The sequence below is a fragment of the Artibeus jamaicensis genome, unplaced genomic scaffold (genome assembly GCF_021234435.1).
Source record: "Artibeus jamaicensis isolate MK-2021 breed Jamaican fruit bat unplaced genomic scaffold, CSHL_Jam_final contig_332, whole genome shotgun sequence".
Classification (NCBI taxonomy): domain Eukaryota; kingdom Metazoa; phylum Chordata; class Mammalia; order Chiroptera; family Phyllostomidae; genus Artibeus; species Artibeus jamaicensis.
In genome coordinates, this window is record NW_026521788.1 from 21,098,028 (window position 1) to 21,113,273 (window position 15,246).

General features: G+C 38.6%; 1 protein-coding gene across 2 annotated transcripts in view; it reads left to right on the plus strand.

Moving 5' to 3' along the window:
• Nucleotides 1–9,514: 9,514 nt before the first annotated feature.
• Nucleotides 9,515–15,246, plus strand: part of VPS26A (VPS26 retromer complex component A) — a 29,292-nt gene continuing 23,560 nt past the window's right edge. The window contains exons 1-2 of one of the 2 annotated variants that reach the window (XM_037130584.2): nucleotides 9,515–9,672; nucleotides 14,571–14,720. In XM_037130584.2, the coding sequence (XP_036986479.1) occupies nucleotides 9,670–9,672; nucleotides 14,571–14,720 (153 nt within the window). In that variant the 5' untranslated portion in view covers nucleotides 9,515–9,669. Of the gene's footprint in view, nucleotides 9,673–14,570; nucleotides 14,721–15,246 lie in introns of those variants that run through there. The other variant, XM_037130585.2, reaches the window with a different exon arrangement.

Below are 15,246 nucleotides of genomic sequence, written 5' to 3' on the forward strand. Positions count from 1 at the left end.
TTCGGCAATGAGTCTGCATCAAATTTTGTGTTAAGCTTGAACATTCCTTCATGGAAACTATTTGGATGATTCAGAAGGTTGCAGCTATGGGCAACTGGTGATTGGCAGCTTCATCACAACAATATGCCTGCTCATGCATCGTGTCTGCTGCAAAGTTTTTTGCAAAACATTAAATCACCCAGGTGACTCAGCACCTCTATAGCCCAGATTTGGTGCCCTGTGACCTCTGGCTTTCCCCAAAACTAAAATAACCTTTGAAAGGGAAGAGATTTCAGACCATTGATGACATTCAGGAAAATATGACAGGGCAGCTGATGGCGACTGGGAGAACTGTGTGAGGTCCCAAGTGCCTACTTTGAAGGGGACTGAGGCATGATTGTTCTATGTGTGATGTTTCTTGTCTTGGGGCTTCTTCTATAAGTGTCTCTGTTTTTCATATTACATATCTGGATACCTTCTGGACAGACCTTGTACATTGTGAAAGAAATATTTGGCATTTACCATAGTAACTCAAAAAAGGAAACAAGAATATTTATCATGATTACAGCAGCACTGCCTGAAGATGTTAAGCAGATTATATTCTATCTGTCCTGGAAGGTTAACAGAAAAAAAGTGTTTTTCTACATATTGACACGTTTTAAGTTAGATTTTCATTTTTTTATTTTTTGGCATATTTTTATTTGGTTCTTTTTTTTTTAAGCTTTAGCCGTTAGGCCTTCAAATAGTTGCTCCTTGACATTCGCATAATTATTAACCATAATTATTAGTCCTCATGAATTTAAATAAATGGCTATTTTTCTCCTAATTGCTTCCTGGTAAATAGGGGCTCAAATTATATTCTCAAGTAATATTTTTTTTAACCTAAACCTGGTACTTTTGCTTGTGAAAGCAAACACTCATAATTTAGTTGCATTCTCCCCCCCACCTCTTTTTTTGCAAAGGGAAAACTTAGAAATGCCATAGTCCCCGGATATTGGGAACTGCCCTGCCTGGTTTCAGAAGCTGTAACCCTCCCATGGCTAAAGCTGAGTGAGAGACCTTGGGACCATAAGCCACTAAGGAGACAAAGCTTATCTCCATGGCAGGGGCGCCGCCTCTGCCCCCTTTACTTCACCCTGCTTGGCCCCAGGTTGATGACTGGTTAGCCAATGAAAGGTAAGATTCCTCAAGGGAGGGATGACCTAAGACAGTTATGATCATGAAGAGGCGCCCAGGGAAGGACTTGGGGAGCTGTAGAAAAAGGGGGTGATGGACCCTCACCCCTTGGCTTTGACATAGCCTGAGTCTTCATTCTGTCTGCTAGAAGTCTCCTAATCTCTTGGATGCCTGACTTCCCCTGTCAGATTTAGGCCTGAAACAATGCCAGAGGGCAGTGCAGCTCTGGGCATGAATGGGCAGTTCCCTGGGGGCTATCAGGCCTAAGAAAGAATGCATAAAATCCTGTGAAACATGCTTTGCTAATACCCTCAGTTTTTCTGATAAGTGTCCCAGCATGAAATGAGTTTGTTGACCAAAGTTTTATGGCCCTTTAGCTAACTGACCCGGACTCAGAATAAGCCCTCATAGTTCTTGGTATGTTATCTACTGCCTGACAATGATTAATGAGCTTTACCTGTATTCCTGTGCAAATTGAACACAATAAAAGCCCATTGAGGAACAGGCTCCTGGCCCTTCTTCTCCTTTGAGAGATCAGCCACCTTTCCTTCCCATGCAGATCATGTGTTGGTAAACTTATTCTCATCCATGGTGGACGGGGGGCTCTGAAGGTGGAGCCCTCTCACACTTGGCTAGCAAAACACTGTACATCTCACATTCTGGCTTTAATTTTCTGGCTTGCCAAATAAAAATATAAGTAGATAGATAGATAATTCACTCAATAATTCAGTTGTTCCTTGCATCTATTACAATAGCGCAATTTTTGGGTTTTGATCAGTAGAGTAAATAATTAGTACAAATTGTTCTCTGGTGTAACTTTTGCCAGCTCTTATTTATACATGGCTTTACCAGTGTTTCTTTACTGCTGCTGCTTTTATTTATTGTCTTTGATGTGTTGAAATTTAAGTCTCCAGAGTAGAGCAGGAACCAGAATAGCCATCAAGGTAATTGGCAAATCTTCTAAGTGAAAAAAAAGTCTTCTTCTTTAATTCATAATGTCTTATTTCATGAAGACTTGCATTGTTTTGACCTTTTTCTTCTCACAGTTTGAATGACAATACCAGTGTCACTACAGTTGAAACAATATACTTATATCTAATACAACTTTTAAATAGTTTTTAGAAATTACTGGACTCCATCCAAATCTATCTGGGTTATTAAATGTGCTTTTACTATAGTCTGATGCAGTGATTTTTAACCAGTGTGCTACAGCAGGCACCCTGGTGTGCCACAAGAATTTTTAACACATGCAATGTCTGACTATTAGGTCAGGGGCACTGACCTCTTTTAGGTTGTCAAATTTAAAAATGACAAAAACCAACACAATGGTAGCCATCTGGTATGATCATACTGTCTTGAACCATAAGTATATAGGTCATATAATAGAGTTGCATCTCATTGGTCATGTTGCATAATAAGATTATGTCTGATTGGGTAATTCTTGGAACCAGAAATCCTTATATACAACTGTAGGCACCTGATTTTTTTTTAAGTCACTTTGGAGCAAAAAATGTAGGTTATTGTTTGGTTTTTTTGTAAATCAATAAAATTATACCTATCTTTTTCTCAGGCAGGCAAAAGTGTATTTGTGTTTGTGCTGCAGAAGTTCAGTAATTTAGTTCATGTGTGCTATGTAATGAAAAAGGTTGAAAATTCTTGGTGTTATTTACTAATATCAAGTCATCAGTATGAAAGAGTTAAGGAGGATTCTGTGCTGGGAGTCAACACATCAGTATTCTACGCTAATCAGTTGTTTGGTCCTAATCCTAATAAAATATAGAAGTTAAACTAGTTGATCTCCAATTACATCTACAGCTCTAATTAAAAATCAAAATAAAATATTTATTGTAGATTTGCTGACTTTTAGGTGTTATGGTTGGTAGGTGTGGGATGAGGCTGCAGCTTTTTGCCCTTTCCCTAAGTCTGGTAGGGAAGACAGCACATAGTCTAAGGGAGTAAACGGAGTGTGCCAGTGGAGTGAGGACGGAAGACAGGCAAAATCAGAATGTGTTGCTTTGAAATTCTGACTCAATAATCCTTCTGGTTCTGGAGGTAAGAGAGCAGTATGTATGGATTTCCTGATACTCAACTGTTCTCTAACTGCTCCTCATCCTGTGTTACTTAACTGTCCCTGTTATTCAACTGGCATCAGTTACACTGTCTTTCCATTCCTGGAAAGAATCAGGCCTTTTCCTGGTTCAGAACCTTTGCATTAGCTGCTCTTTCTGCCTGGGATGGACTTTCTTCCTTCAGTACTTCTGATATCCTTTCAGATATCAGTTTAAATGTCACTTTTCTATCGCCTATCTAAAAATAGCTCTTTTCAACCCATCATGTCACTATGTTTATTTCTTTTCAGTGGTTTTTTTTTAAATGGAAAATATTGGATTTAATGACTGTCTCTTGACCATTTTCTACAGTAAAATTTAAGCTTCTTAAGGGCAAGAGCCTCATTATTCTTATTTTTGCTAAGTGGCTCTCTATGCACAACATACAACACCTGGCATTTAGTGAGTACTCAATAAATATATGTTTAATAAATGAATGTCAGGATCCCTGAATGCAAATGTCTGGCTCCAGCAAATACTCTCAGTTACTCGACAGAGACTGCTATAATAAACACAACCTAAGAAGGGGAAAACGCTAAACATTCTTTCTCCTTTGGTTTATCCTTTTATCCTTCACAGTCTTAGATAAAAAGCCTTGTATGTGTTTCATTTCATACTTCATCTGTATATTATAATGCTGACCTGACCATCAGCAATAATAGAAATAAATTTTAAGACTTGTATTAAGATATTGCCTCACTTTGCTAAGTAGGAATTTTATAGGTACACAAAGGAGCACATTTAATTACAACGTAGGGCCAATCCACAGATTACTATTTTCACTGAAATTTCTGTGAAATAGACTTTGCTTAGAATTTTTGCAGCTAAGTTTATTGGGATATTGAGATGCAATTTTCTTTCATGTGATGTTCTTGTCAAATTTTAGTATCAGGGTTATGCTGCTCTCATAAAGGAGTTGTGTTTTCTTCCTATATTCTCTGCAAAAGTTTTATGTAAAAAACTTGGTATTACTTCTGGTTAAGGTGAAGGTGTAGGTAAACATACCTTGCTTCCTTGCACAACTACAGCAAAAATTACAACTAGATTACAAAACAAATATCATCCAGAATTGTCAGAAAATCGAGCTGTATGGAAGCCCAATAACCAAGGATTTAAAGAAACCACATTCATCTAGATGGGTAGGACAGGCAGAGAGAGACACAGAGATGCACGGAGAGGTGCAGAGGGGTGAAGAGGTGTGGAGAGCCACTGAGACACAGAATGAGTGGTCCCACATCCTTGTGTGGTGGAGAAAAATCAGGAGGGATAGCTCGGGAGGAAGGGGTCGTGGCCCCAGGCCAGACCACCCAGTTCACGGTTCCAGTGCCCGGAAAGTAAGTCTCCATAACTTCTTGCTGTAAAACCAGTGGGGGTGGGAGTGGCAAAAGAAACTACAGGATTCTCAAGAGACTCCTCTTAAAGGGCTTACAATGGATTTAGGACTTACGCAGACCACCCTCTCTGGGATTCAGGACCAGGACAACAGCTGGAAGAGCACCCTGGCATACGGGGAGAAATTGAAGAGACTGGAAACAGTGTGAGTGCCTGGAGATAGCTTCCTCCTGAGCAAAACTCCAGAGACCAGGCAGCAGCACTGACCCCTCTCCAAGCCCTCCCTCCACACGGAGCCACAGAGTGGTGACAAGGGTTGCCCCACTCGCGATTACCAGAAGCTCAGCGCCATACAACGTACAGGTGCGTTTTTCTACAATAGGCCATGCTACTAAGACAGAGAGTGAAAGCAGTTCTACCTAATGCCAAGAAACAAACACAGGGAGGCTGCCAAAATGAGAAGACAAAGAAATATAGCTCAGATGAAAGAACAGAACAAAATTCCAGAAAAACAACTAAACAGAATGGAGATAAGCATCCTATCAGATGCAGAGTTCAAGACACTGTTGTCAGCATGCTCAAAGAACTCATTGGGTACTGCAATGGCATAAAAAAGACCCAGGCAGAAAATAAGGTTACATTAAGTGAAATAAAGAAGATCTATAGGGAACCAATAGTGGAGGGGATGAAGCCAAGAATCAAATAAACAATTGGGACATAAGAAAAAAAGCATTCAATCAGAACAGCAAGAAGTAAAAAAGAATTATTTTAAAAAATGAGGATAGGCTAAGGAGACTCTGGGACATCTTTAAACATACCTTCATCCGAATCATAGGGGTCCCAGAAAGAGAAGAGAAAGAGCAAGAAATTGAAGACTTATTTGAAAAAATAATGAAATAAAACTTCCCTAATTTGTTGAGGGAATAGACATGCAAGTCCAAGAAGCACAGAGAGTATCAAGAAATGGACCCTAAGAGGACCACAGTAAGACACATAATTAAAATGCCAAAAGTTAAAGATAAAGAGACAATCTTAAAAGCAGAGAGTTACTTACAAAGGAGTTCCCATAGGGCTGTCAGCTGATTTCTCAAAATAAACTTTGCAGGATAGAAGGGATTGGCAAGAAATATTCAAAGTCATGAAAAGCAGGAACCTACAGGCTAGATTACTCTATCCAGCAAAGCTATTATTTCAAATTGAAGGGCAGGTAAAGTGCTTCCCTGCGAAGATAAAACTAAAGGAGTTCATCAACATCAAACCATTATTATATGAAATGCTAAAGTACTTTTTCAATAAAAAGATCAAAACTATGAACAATAAAATGGCAATAAATCACAACTATCTAAAAACCAAAGCAAGCCAAAAAGCAGAACAGAAACAGAATTATAGATATGGAGGTCATTTGGAGGGTTATCAGTTGGGAGGGGGCAGGGGGAGCATGGAGAAAAGGTGCAGGGATTAAGAAGTACAAGTTGGTAGGTACAAAATAGCCAGGGGGATGTTAAGAACAATATAGGAAAAGGAGTAGCCAAAGAACTTATATACATGACCCATGGACAAGAACTATGGAGATTGTGGGAGGGAATGAGGGTACTGGGTGGAGGGGAACAAAGGGGGAAAATTTGGGGACAGCTGTAATAGCATAATCAATATAATATATTTAACATATTTTTTTAAATTAAAAGGATTAGGTACTATTCTTCCTTATATTTTGAGACAATTCACCAGTGAACTCTATGGCCTAGAAATGTTTGTGAGTGGTAAGGTTCAGTTTAACTGATGTAGGGTGGTTCAAATGTTCTATTTCCTCTTAATGTTCATTTCAGGAAGTTGTGTTATGGAACTTGTCTATTTCCCCTAAGTTGTCAAACATAGGAGGAATAAAAGTTGTTCATATATTACTTATCATTCTTTTGATATCTGTAGGATCTTAAGTGATGTCCTCTTTTTCATTCCTAACATTGTTAATTTGTGTTTTTTTCCTTATTTTCTTAATCAATTGTTAGGGGCTTATTAATTATATTAACCTTTTCAAAAAACAAACTTGGATTTATTTCCTGTTTGCTTATTTTCTATTCTATTGACCTCTGTTCTTCATTTTTCCTTCCTTCTACTCTTCTTATTAATTTGCTTTTTCTTTATTGTGGTAAAAATACACAACATAATATACACCATCTTAATCATTTAAAAAAAGATTTTATTTATTTTTAGAGAGAGAGGAAGGGAGGAAAAAAGAGAAGGGGAGAAATATCAACATGGGAGAGAAGCATTAATTGGTTGCCTCTTGTGTGTGCCCTGAATGGGAACCAAACCTGAATCCCAGTTATGTGCCCTGACCAAGAATCAACCTGCAACCCAGGCATGTCCCTGACTGGGAATCTAACCAGCAATATTTTGCTTTGCAGGACAATGCCCAATGCACTGAAGTACACTGGTCAAGGCCCATCTTAGCCATTTTTAAGTGCACAGTTCAGAAGCATTAAGTATATTCACACTGTTGTGAAACAGATCTCCAGAACTTTTTCATCTTGTAAATCTGAAACTCTATGCCCATTGAACAATAATTCCCCTTTCCTCCTACCCCCAATCTTTGATAACCACCATTCTACTTTCTATTTCTATGAATTTGACTGCTTTAGCTACCTCATACAAGTGGAATCATACAGTATTTGTCTTTTTGTGACTGCTTATTTCACTTAGCATAATGTCCTCAAGGTTTGTCTATGTGATAGCATGTGACAGAATTTTCTTCCCTTTTAGATAGAATATTTCACTCATCTTTCCACGAACATTTGGGTTGTTTCTACTCCTTGGTGCTATGACAAATGAATGTGAGTATTCATGTGTGCTATAAACATTGAGATCGTCCTGTCAATTCTTTTGGATATGTATACAGAAGTGGGATTGCTGGATCATATAGTAATTATATTCTCAAACTTTTGAAGAATCTCCATACAGTTTTCCATACTGGCTGTACCATTTTGCAATCTCACCAGCCATGCATAAAGGTTCCAATTTCTCCACATCCTCACTTACACCTATTTTTTCAATAGCAAACATCCTAGTGGATATGATGTGGTAGCTCGTGGTTTTTAGGTGCATTTCTCTGATGATTAGTGATGTTGAGAATCTTTTCAGGTGTTTGTTAGACATTTGTATATCATCTTTGGAGAACTGTCTATACAAGTCTTTTGTTTTATCAGGTTACTTGATATTTTGCTAGAGTTGTACGAGTTCTTTATATATTCTGGATACCTTATCAGATATATGATTTACAAATATTATCTCCCATTCCATAGGTTACCTTTTCACTCTGTTAATCCTTTGAAGCACAAAAGTTTGATGTATTCCTATTGGTCTCATCTTTGGTTCTCTTGCTTGTGTTTTTGGTCTCATAATAAAGAAATCACTGCCAAGTCCAATGTCATGAAGACTTTCCCCATGTTTTCTTCCAGGAGATTTATAGTTTTAGGTCTTATGTTTAGGTCTTTAATCCATTTTTAATTACTTTTGTATAAGACGTGAGAGAAGGGGTCCAAATTCATTCTTTTGCATGTGAATATCCAGTATTCCCAACACTGTTGAAGAGACTGTTCTTTCCCTATTGAGTCATCATGGCACCTTTACTGAAGATCATTTGAGCATATAGATGAGGGTTTTTAATTTTTTAAGACTTTATTTTTTAGAGCAGTTTTAAGTTCACAGCAAAACTGAGCAGAAAGAGCTGAGTTCCCATATACCCCCTGCTTTCTCTACATGCTAATGCTTTTTAAAAGCTTTCTCATGTAAATTTAGATTACTGATTTTAAATCTTTTTTTCTTTACAAATTCATGCATGTAAAGTTATGGGTCTCCTTCTAAACGCTGCTTCGGCTGCATCCCATAAATTGTTGTACTTTCACTATCATTTAAACTATTTTTTGGATATTAAAAATTCCACTGATGTTTCTTTTGACACAGAGGTTTAGTTTTGTTGCTTAGTATCTGCATGCGGATTCCCTGGCTATCTTTTTATTTCTGGCTCAATTCTATTGAGGTTAGTGACTCTAATTTCGAGCTTCTTAAATTTGAGACTTGCTTTATGACCCTGCTTCACAAACTTGATTTTGTTATGATGTATTATTATGGTGCACTCAGACTCCCGCCCCAAACCCCCACCGCGCTTTTGTTGTGGAGAGTGCACTGTGGTGGTTAAACTGTTTTGAAATCCTAAGACAGTATTCCATCATCTGGAGGTTCTCCAGCCTGATACTAGAGTGATTAGGATGAGGTTAAAGCCAGAGTACCCTTTATCAGAATCCTCGGACTTTTGGGGAAGGCTTTCTCCCCTCACGGAAGGGCAAGGCGGTACGATTTATCTAAGCGTCTTCTACCTCGGCGTGGACCGTTCACGGTCCATGTACTTTAGGAAGCGACGTATGCGGTACCCCAATTTTTTTCAATTGGTCGTTTCCTTAGAAGCAACAAAGCTAACAAATTCTCAAAATCCAGAAATTCTCAGAGAGAGAGGTAGCTGGGTGGAGTTGGAGAAAGGTGGAGGAATGCCTCATCTCTGGATTAATGACACCAGGAAGCCTAAGGCAGAAGGGCTTTGAGTAACAGCTTCATTTCCCCTCGGGGTCCAGTAACCCACCCCCGAAGAGCACGTCCCTAACAAATCCTCCCCACCTTCGTCCTTCCCTAGCTACCCAGCAGGGACGAGGTACCAAACCAAACGAGCAAAGATACCAGCGACCAACGGTGTATCACGTGATGGAAAGGAGCCGGAGGACGACTAAGGGAGCCCAAGACAGCCCTGGCCCCTCCCACTTTACGACATCTCAGTGCTCCGCCCCCTACGCCGTAGGGTGGAGCACGAGGCCCCGCCTCCAAGCAGCCTCTGTCGCACTGTCAGACAGGCTAGTAGGGCGTGGCAAGAGGCCTAGCCGCGGCCGGTGCGGAGGAAGGGAGGGAAGGAAGGCGGAGGTCACGTGCGGTCGGCGGCCCTAGGTCACGTGACAGAGCGCGGGGGGCTGGGAGTTCTTCTGAGAAAAGAGGAGTGAAGCCTGGGGGACGCGGTGGCGCGGCTCTGACAATGGTAAGTTCGCTCGTTAGCCTGCAGCTCTAGCCCGGGAGCGCGTGGCAGGACGGCCAACGGCGGTCCCGGCGTCACGGAAGGGGTGGCGGAGCGCGGCAGGAGGGGGCAGGCTAGCGGGGCCGGTTAGGCCTGTCAGGCGGGCCCGGCCGGGTCTGGGAAGTGCGGGCGGCACCGTCTCTTCCCGGTCTCCGCCAGGCCGTAGCTCCTGCGGGCGGCGGAGCGCTTTCCGGCCGATGTCGGAGACTCTGCCCGCGTTCCTCCATCGGCTGTGGGGGCCCTGGTTGGTTACTCGGACCTCACCTCTGCGGGGGCTCGCCGCCGCCTCCCCTTCCAAGGTAGTCAGCCCTTTCTTCCCAGGCAACTTAGGTTTCTTTAACGTGGGACGACTCTTCCCCTTAGTTCCGGAGTCGGAAGAAGAGGACGTAGTCACTGTCTTCCAGAATGTCACTAGCTTGATAAGCTCTGTGATTTATTTATTTTTAACCTGGATACGGTGACATTCTGAGAGTTCCTGACCCCAGTTGCGCCTGATGTTGACACTTGTAGAATGAAAGAGAAAAAAGAAAAGGACGTTGGAATAGGGGACGTTTTTAACTCAACGGACCAAGTTCCGTGCCCGCTGGTTTTCATTTACTTCCCCAAGCTATTTCTAGAAACTTAACGCTTTGGGTTGTTAAAATGGTCTAGGGAGTAGAGGACGGAAAATCAGAGTATTCTAAACAAAGTGGGAATCTTAAGCATGGGCACGATGGCGTTTAACTTTGTGTATGTTGGCAATCTCTGGATTTGATCTCTTTTGGCACATTTTATGGTAGTAGTCGTTTATTCGTTTCATTTAGTAAGCATATCTTGAATGTCTGCTGTGTGCTTTCCCAAAGCTCACCGGTTCAATAAGCTGCATGACACTTCTGGCTTAAGTAAGACGAAGCTCGATTTATTTTTAAAAGTTATGTAAAGAGAGACATGTTCATTCTTAAACTTGGAGCCTTTTTCCCTTTTATTAAACAAATAATTACTTAGGTATATCCAGGTACCCTGAGCAAGACTGAAATAGCTATTGTTCTTGTAGTTTACAATCTAGAGGGAGATACTCATTTGCGTCATTATTTGTTTAACGTGAAAATTACACTTATGATAAATATTAAGTGTTGAGGGACCTTGCCTAGTCAGGAGGTGGGGGAAGTCTTTAATTGAATATAATTTGCAAAGAAAACTTTAAAAGGCCCTCCTATTTTTTGTTTGCATTTAAAATAGTTACCTCTGATAAGTTTTTGAATTATGCTCATGAGCAATTTTATTTTCAAGTTAGTTGTCAAACAATTCTAAGGCTTTATAACCTTGAAATGGGCACACAGGTAATATATGTATGAAAATTTGCTGTTTCATTGCTGTGCATGGGCTAAGTGAGTAAATTTCGAGAGCCTCCCTTCACTCACCTTGAGTTGCATTTCTTTACATCCATTGGACCTACTGAAATTTCTTCAGTGGGAGCTAAAAAGCTTGTCTTTTAATGTAGCTCATATAATTTTGCTAGATGATAATACTCAATTTTGGATTAAAAAAATAATACGAACAATCTTAAGTTAACTTAAAGTCAGTGATGGGAGGTTTAGGCCATGACTAGATTAAAAACAATTGCTGTAATGTTTTAATGGTCATATATTTCAGTCTAGTTATTTAAAGTATTGCTCCTGAGAATCTCATATTCTAAATGCTTGCTTGAAGATATCTTTTCCAGAAAAACTGAGTAGCCTATCACCTTAAAGATCTTAAAGCTGCCTTCTGTAATTTCAGCAAAAGTCTATGTTAATGCATCCTAATCTTATTTACAATTTTTATTCTTGTTTTTTCTCAAGTCTCCACCATCCTAACAATTATGTATTTTGTTTCCTCTTTACATATGAGATGTATTTAATTTGATGGTGAATAATTAAAATTTTTTAATTTTATGACTTAATTGAAATGACAAGATACACATTTTTTTTTACAAGATATACATCTTGAAATAAAAACTTTAAAAGCAAAACTGTGTAGAGAATTTTTCCTTTCGTCTCCTTTTAGAAGGAAAACAAAGAAGAGAAACTTTTTTTCTCAGTTATTTTTTCTTGTTAAATATAAGACATCCACAATTTTTGGAGGCTTTTAGTAAGACTAATTCATTTTTGATACATCGCAGTGATAAAAACTGGATGCTAATCTAGTGTTAAATTCTCATGCTGTCATTAACTAAGCTTTGTTAAAGTGTTATAGTTTACTTCTCAACATGCTATTATTTTGGATATATAATACTAGGTTGTTAAAATATCTTCCGATCTCTTCCAGTCTTACTACTGGGTTGGCCAATAAGTCTGTATGGTTTTTCCTGTAAATAAAAGACACATTTTTCATTTTCACCAATAACTTTATTAATTTGAATATTTCGAATATGTTGACTATCTCCTGCAGGGTATAACATTGACTGTTCTCAATTAATGTCTTGATTTGATCGTTATCATCTTCAACTGGCTGCCTGACTGGAGCATCATCAAGTGGGAAATCTCTAGCACAAACCTTTGCCCCTATTAGTTTTGACACTTTCCATCAATCACAGCACCTTCTCCAGTCACTGCACAGATCTTTTTTTTACATTTCAGTTGTGTTTTTACCTTCCTTGAAATAATAAAGCATAATATCCTGAAAACGTCACTCATTTTCTTCCATCTTCAGTATTTTTTAAATGGCTATACAAAAATTTACCAGTTTTGGTAAGTTTTTTTTTTTAATGCAGGCTGATATGACAGCTGCACAATATAATCTAACAAAATTGTTTCAAATGACATTAAAGGTAACTAAGCGCTACTAGAGCCATCTTACAGAAAAAAACCAAACAAACTTTTTGGCCAACCAAATACTTTTATTGTGTTGAAAATTAAGTCTACTTTTAGTTTTTAGGTATGAAATATTTAATAGATGCAGAAAATAATAAAAGATGCCAGTTTTTACATATTTTAAATGTTTTAGAATTTTTAATTCTTATGTATTGTGTCAAAATAAGACCTGTTTAATTATAATCATGTTACTGGTTGATTGTGAAGTTTTATAGGACAAGTCTATTTTACATTTTAATTAGTGGCAATTTTAAAGATTTTACTCATTTTTTAGAGAGGGGAAAGGTGGGAGGAAGAGAGGGAGAGAAACATCAATGTGTGATTGTCTCTCATACGCCCCCTACCAGGGACCCCACAGGGACCCGGCTGCAACCCAGGCATGTGCCCTAGACTGGGAATTGAACTGGTGATCCTTTGATTCACAGGCCAGCACACAACCACTGAGCCACACCAGCCAGGATGGCAATTTTAATATTTATTTTTGATTACTTGATCTTTTTGAATCAGTCTTCAAATTCAAAGTTCAGCTCTGTGTGTTTGGGTAGATACCTAGGGGGGTAATTGCTGGGTCATAGTATATGTTTATCTTTAATTTTACCAGATAATGCCAACTGTTTTCTACACAGGTGTTTCAATTTCTACTGTCACCAGCACATTGAAGGATTTTAAACAGAATGATCAGATTTATGTTTTAAGAGATCACTCTGGTTGTTATGGCAGAGTAAGAAGGGATGTAGGGTAATAGGATAGGAGACTGTTCTCTGTAAATATTTATTTTATTTTATTTATTATTAGAGAGAGGGGAAGGGAGGGAGAAAGAGAGGGAGAGAAGCATCAGTGTGGGAGAGAAACATTGATCAGTTGCCTCATGCATGCACCCCAACCTGGGACCAGCTGGTTACCCAGGTATGTGACCTGACCAGGAATTCAACCAGTGACCTCTTTGCTGGATGACACGCAACCAACAGAGCCATATTGGTCAGGACTATACTTTTATTTTTTTAAATACTAGAAAATTAGCTTTCGTTCATGACAATAATTCACAACTGTATCTGATATTGGAATTACTAATAGATTTTGTATTACTAATATGCTTTGGCATTCATAGGCAATTTGCCTTTGTCTCTTACAGTTCTGTCATTTTTAGGATTTACAGAACAAGACTTATACATTTTCTTTGTAAAAATTCACAGAAATTTAATTATTCTCTCCCATTAGAGTGAATTTTATTCCAAGGGCCTGCATGTCCTATTCAGACCTATATAGCAGTAGATTTTATAGGAAATAGTACATTGTAATAATTCATTTGGATTTGTACAAGCAGTTTGGATTTATGAATTCTGCTATATTGAAAGGAACTTACAAAATTATAACTAAAGGTAACTTTTCAAATCCAGATATTAAGAATTAATTTTTTATGCCCAGGCTGGTGTAGCTCAGTGGATTGAACAAGGGCTTATGAAGCAAGGGGTTGCTGGTTCGATTTCCAGTTGGAGCACATGCCTGTGTCTGTGTGCCAGGTCCCCTAGTGGGGTGCATGCAAGAGGCAACCACACACTGATGTTTCTCTTCCTTTCTTAAAAAAAAAAAAAAAGAAGAAGAAGAAAAAAATTTTTTTATTTTAGGTTACAGTATTTTGCTATGTATGATTTACACTTTCTTGATCAAATTTTTGAGGGAAAATAAGGATGTGTATTATACACAGGTATAATGAATACATACCATGGGTATAATAATCTGGTGTGTGATGTGCACAAAAACATAGATGCACATTATACACTACAAAAATGGTATTTATAGTAGTTACCTATAGAAATGATTGAAATTATAGCATGTTTAAAATTGTGTGGTTTTGTTACAAAAATCAACATGAATTTATCCTCTTAAGTGTACAGTATTAATTGTAAATTTATTTCCTGTGAATTAACAGATTTGCAGACTCTTTAACTGTAGGTCATAGGTCATTAAACTTGAATTACCAAACAGTGATTGACAGAACATGATCATTATGAGCATTTTTCTTTATTTCAGAGTTTTCTTGGTGGCTTTTTTGGTCCCATTTGTGAGATCGACGTTGTCCTTAATGATGGGGAAACCAGGAAAATGGCAGAAATGAAAACTGAAGATGGCAAAGTAGAAAAACACTATCTTTTCTATGATGGAGAATCTGTTTCAGGAAAGGTAAATCTTTGTAGGATGCTAGAATTAGTCATCAAAGTGGTCTGTGCTGTTTTTGAACTTGAATGATTTTATTGGAGATGGAATTCTTCTTTTAGCTAAAATTCTTGATTCATTAGAACATTTACAGGAAATATTCTTTAAAAATTTTTTAAATTTATATTTTTACAGAAGGGGGAAGGGAGGAAGAGAGGGAAAGAAACATTGGTGTGACAGAAACATCTCAGCTACCCAGGCATGTGCTCTGACTGGGATTTGAACTGGCAACCTTTTGCTTTGCAGGATGATGCTCAGCCAACCGAGCCATACCAGTCAGGGCTATAGGAAAGATTCTTAAGCTGAAAGGGTTACAGGGGTAGAGTCCAAATTAAATTGTATGCAAAATTTTGTGTGTTTGTGACTATCTGCTTCAGAGTTTCTCCAGTGGGGCTGCATGCAATCCATGCAAGGTTTATTTCTTCTGTAACATAAAGCTGAGTTATACAGATTAAGGATAATTCTCTAGTATACCTTTCTGAAAGTTTCTTTC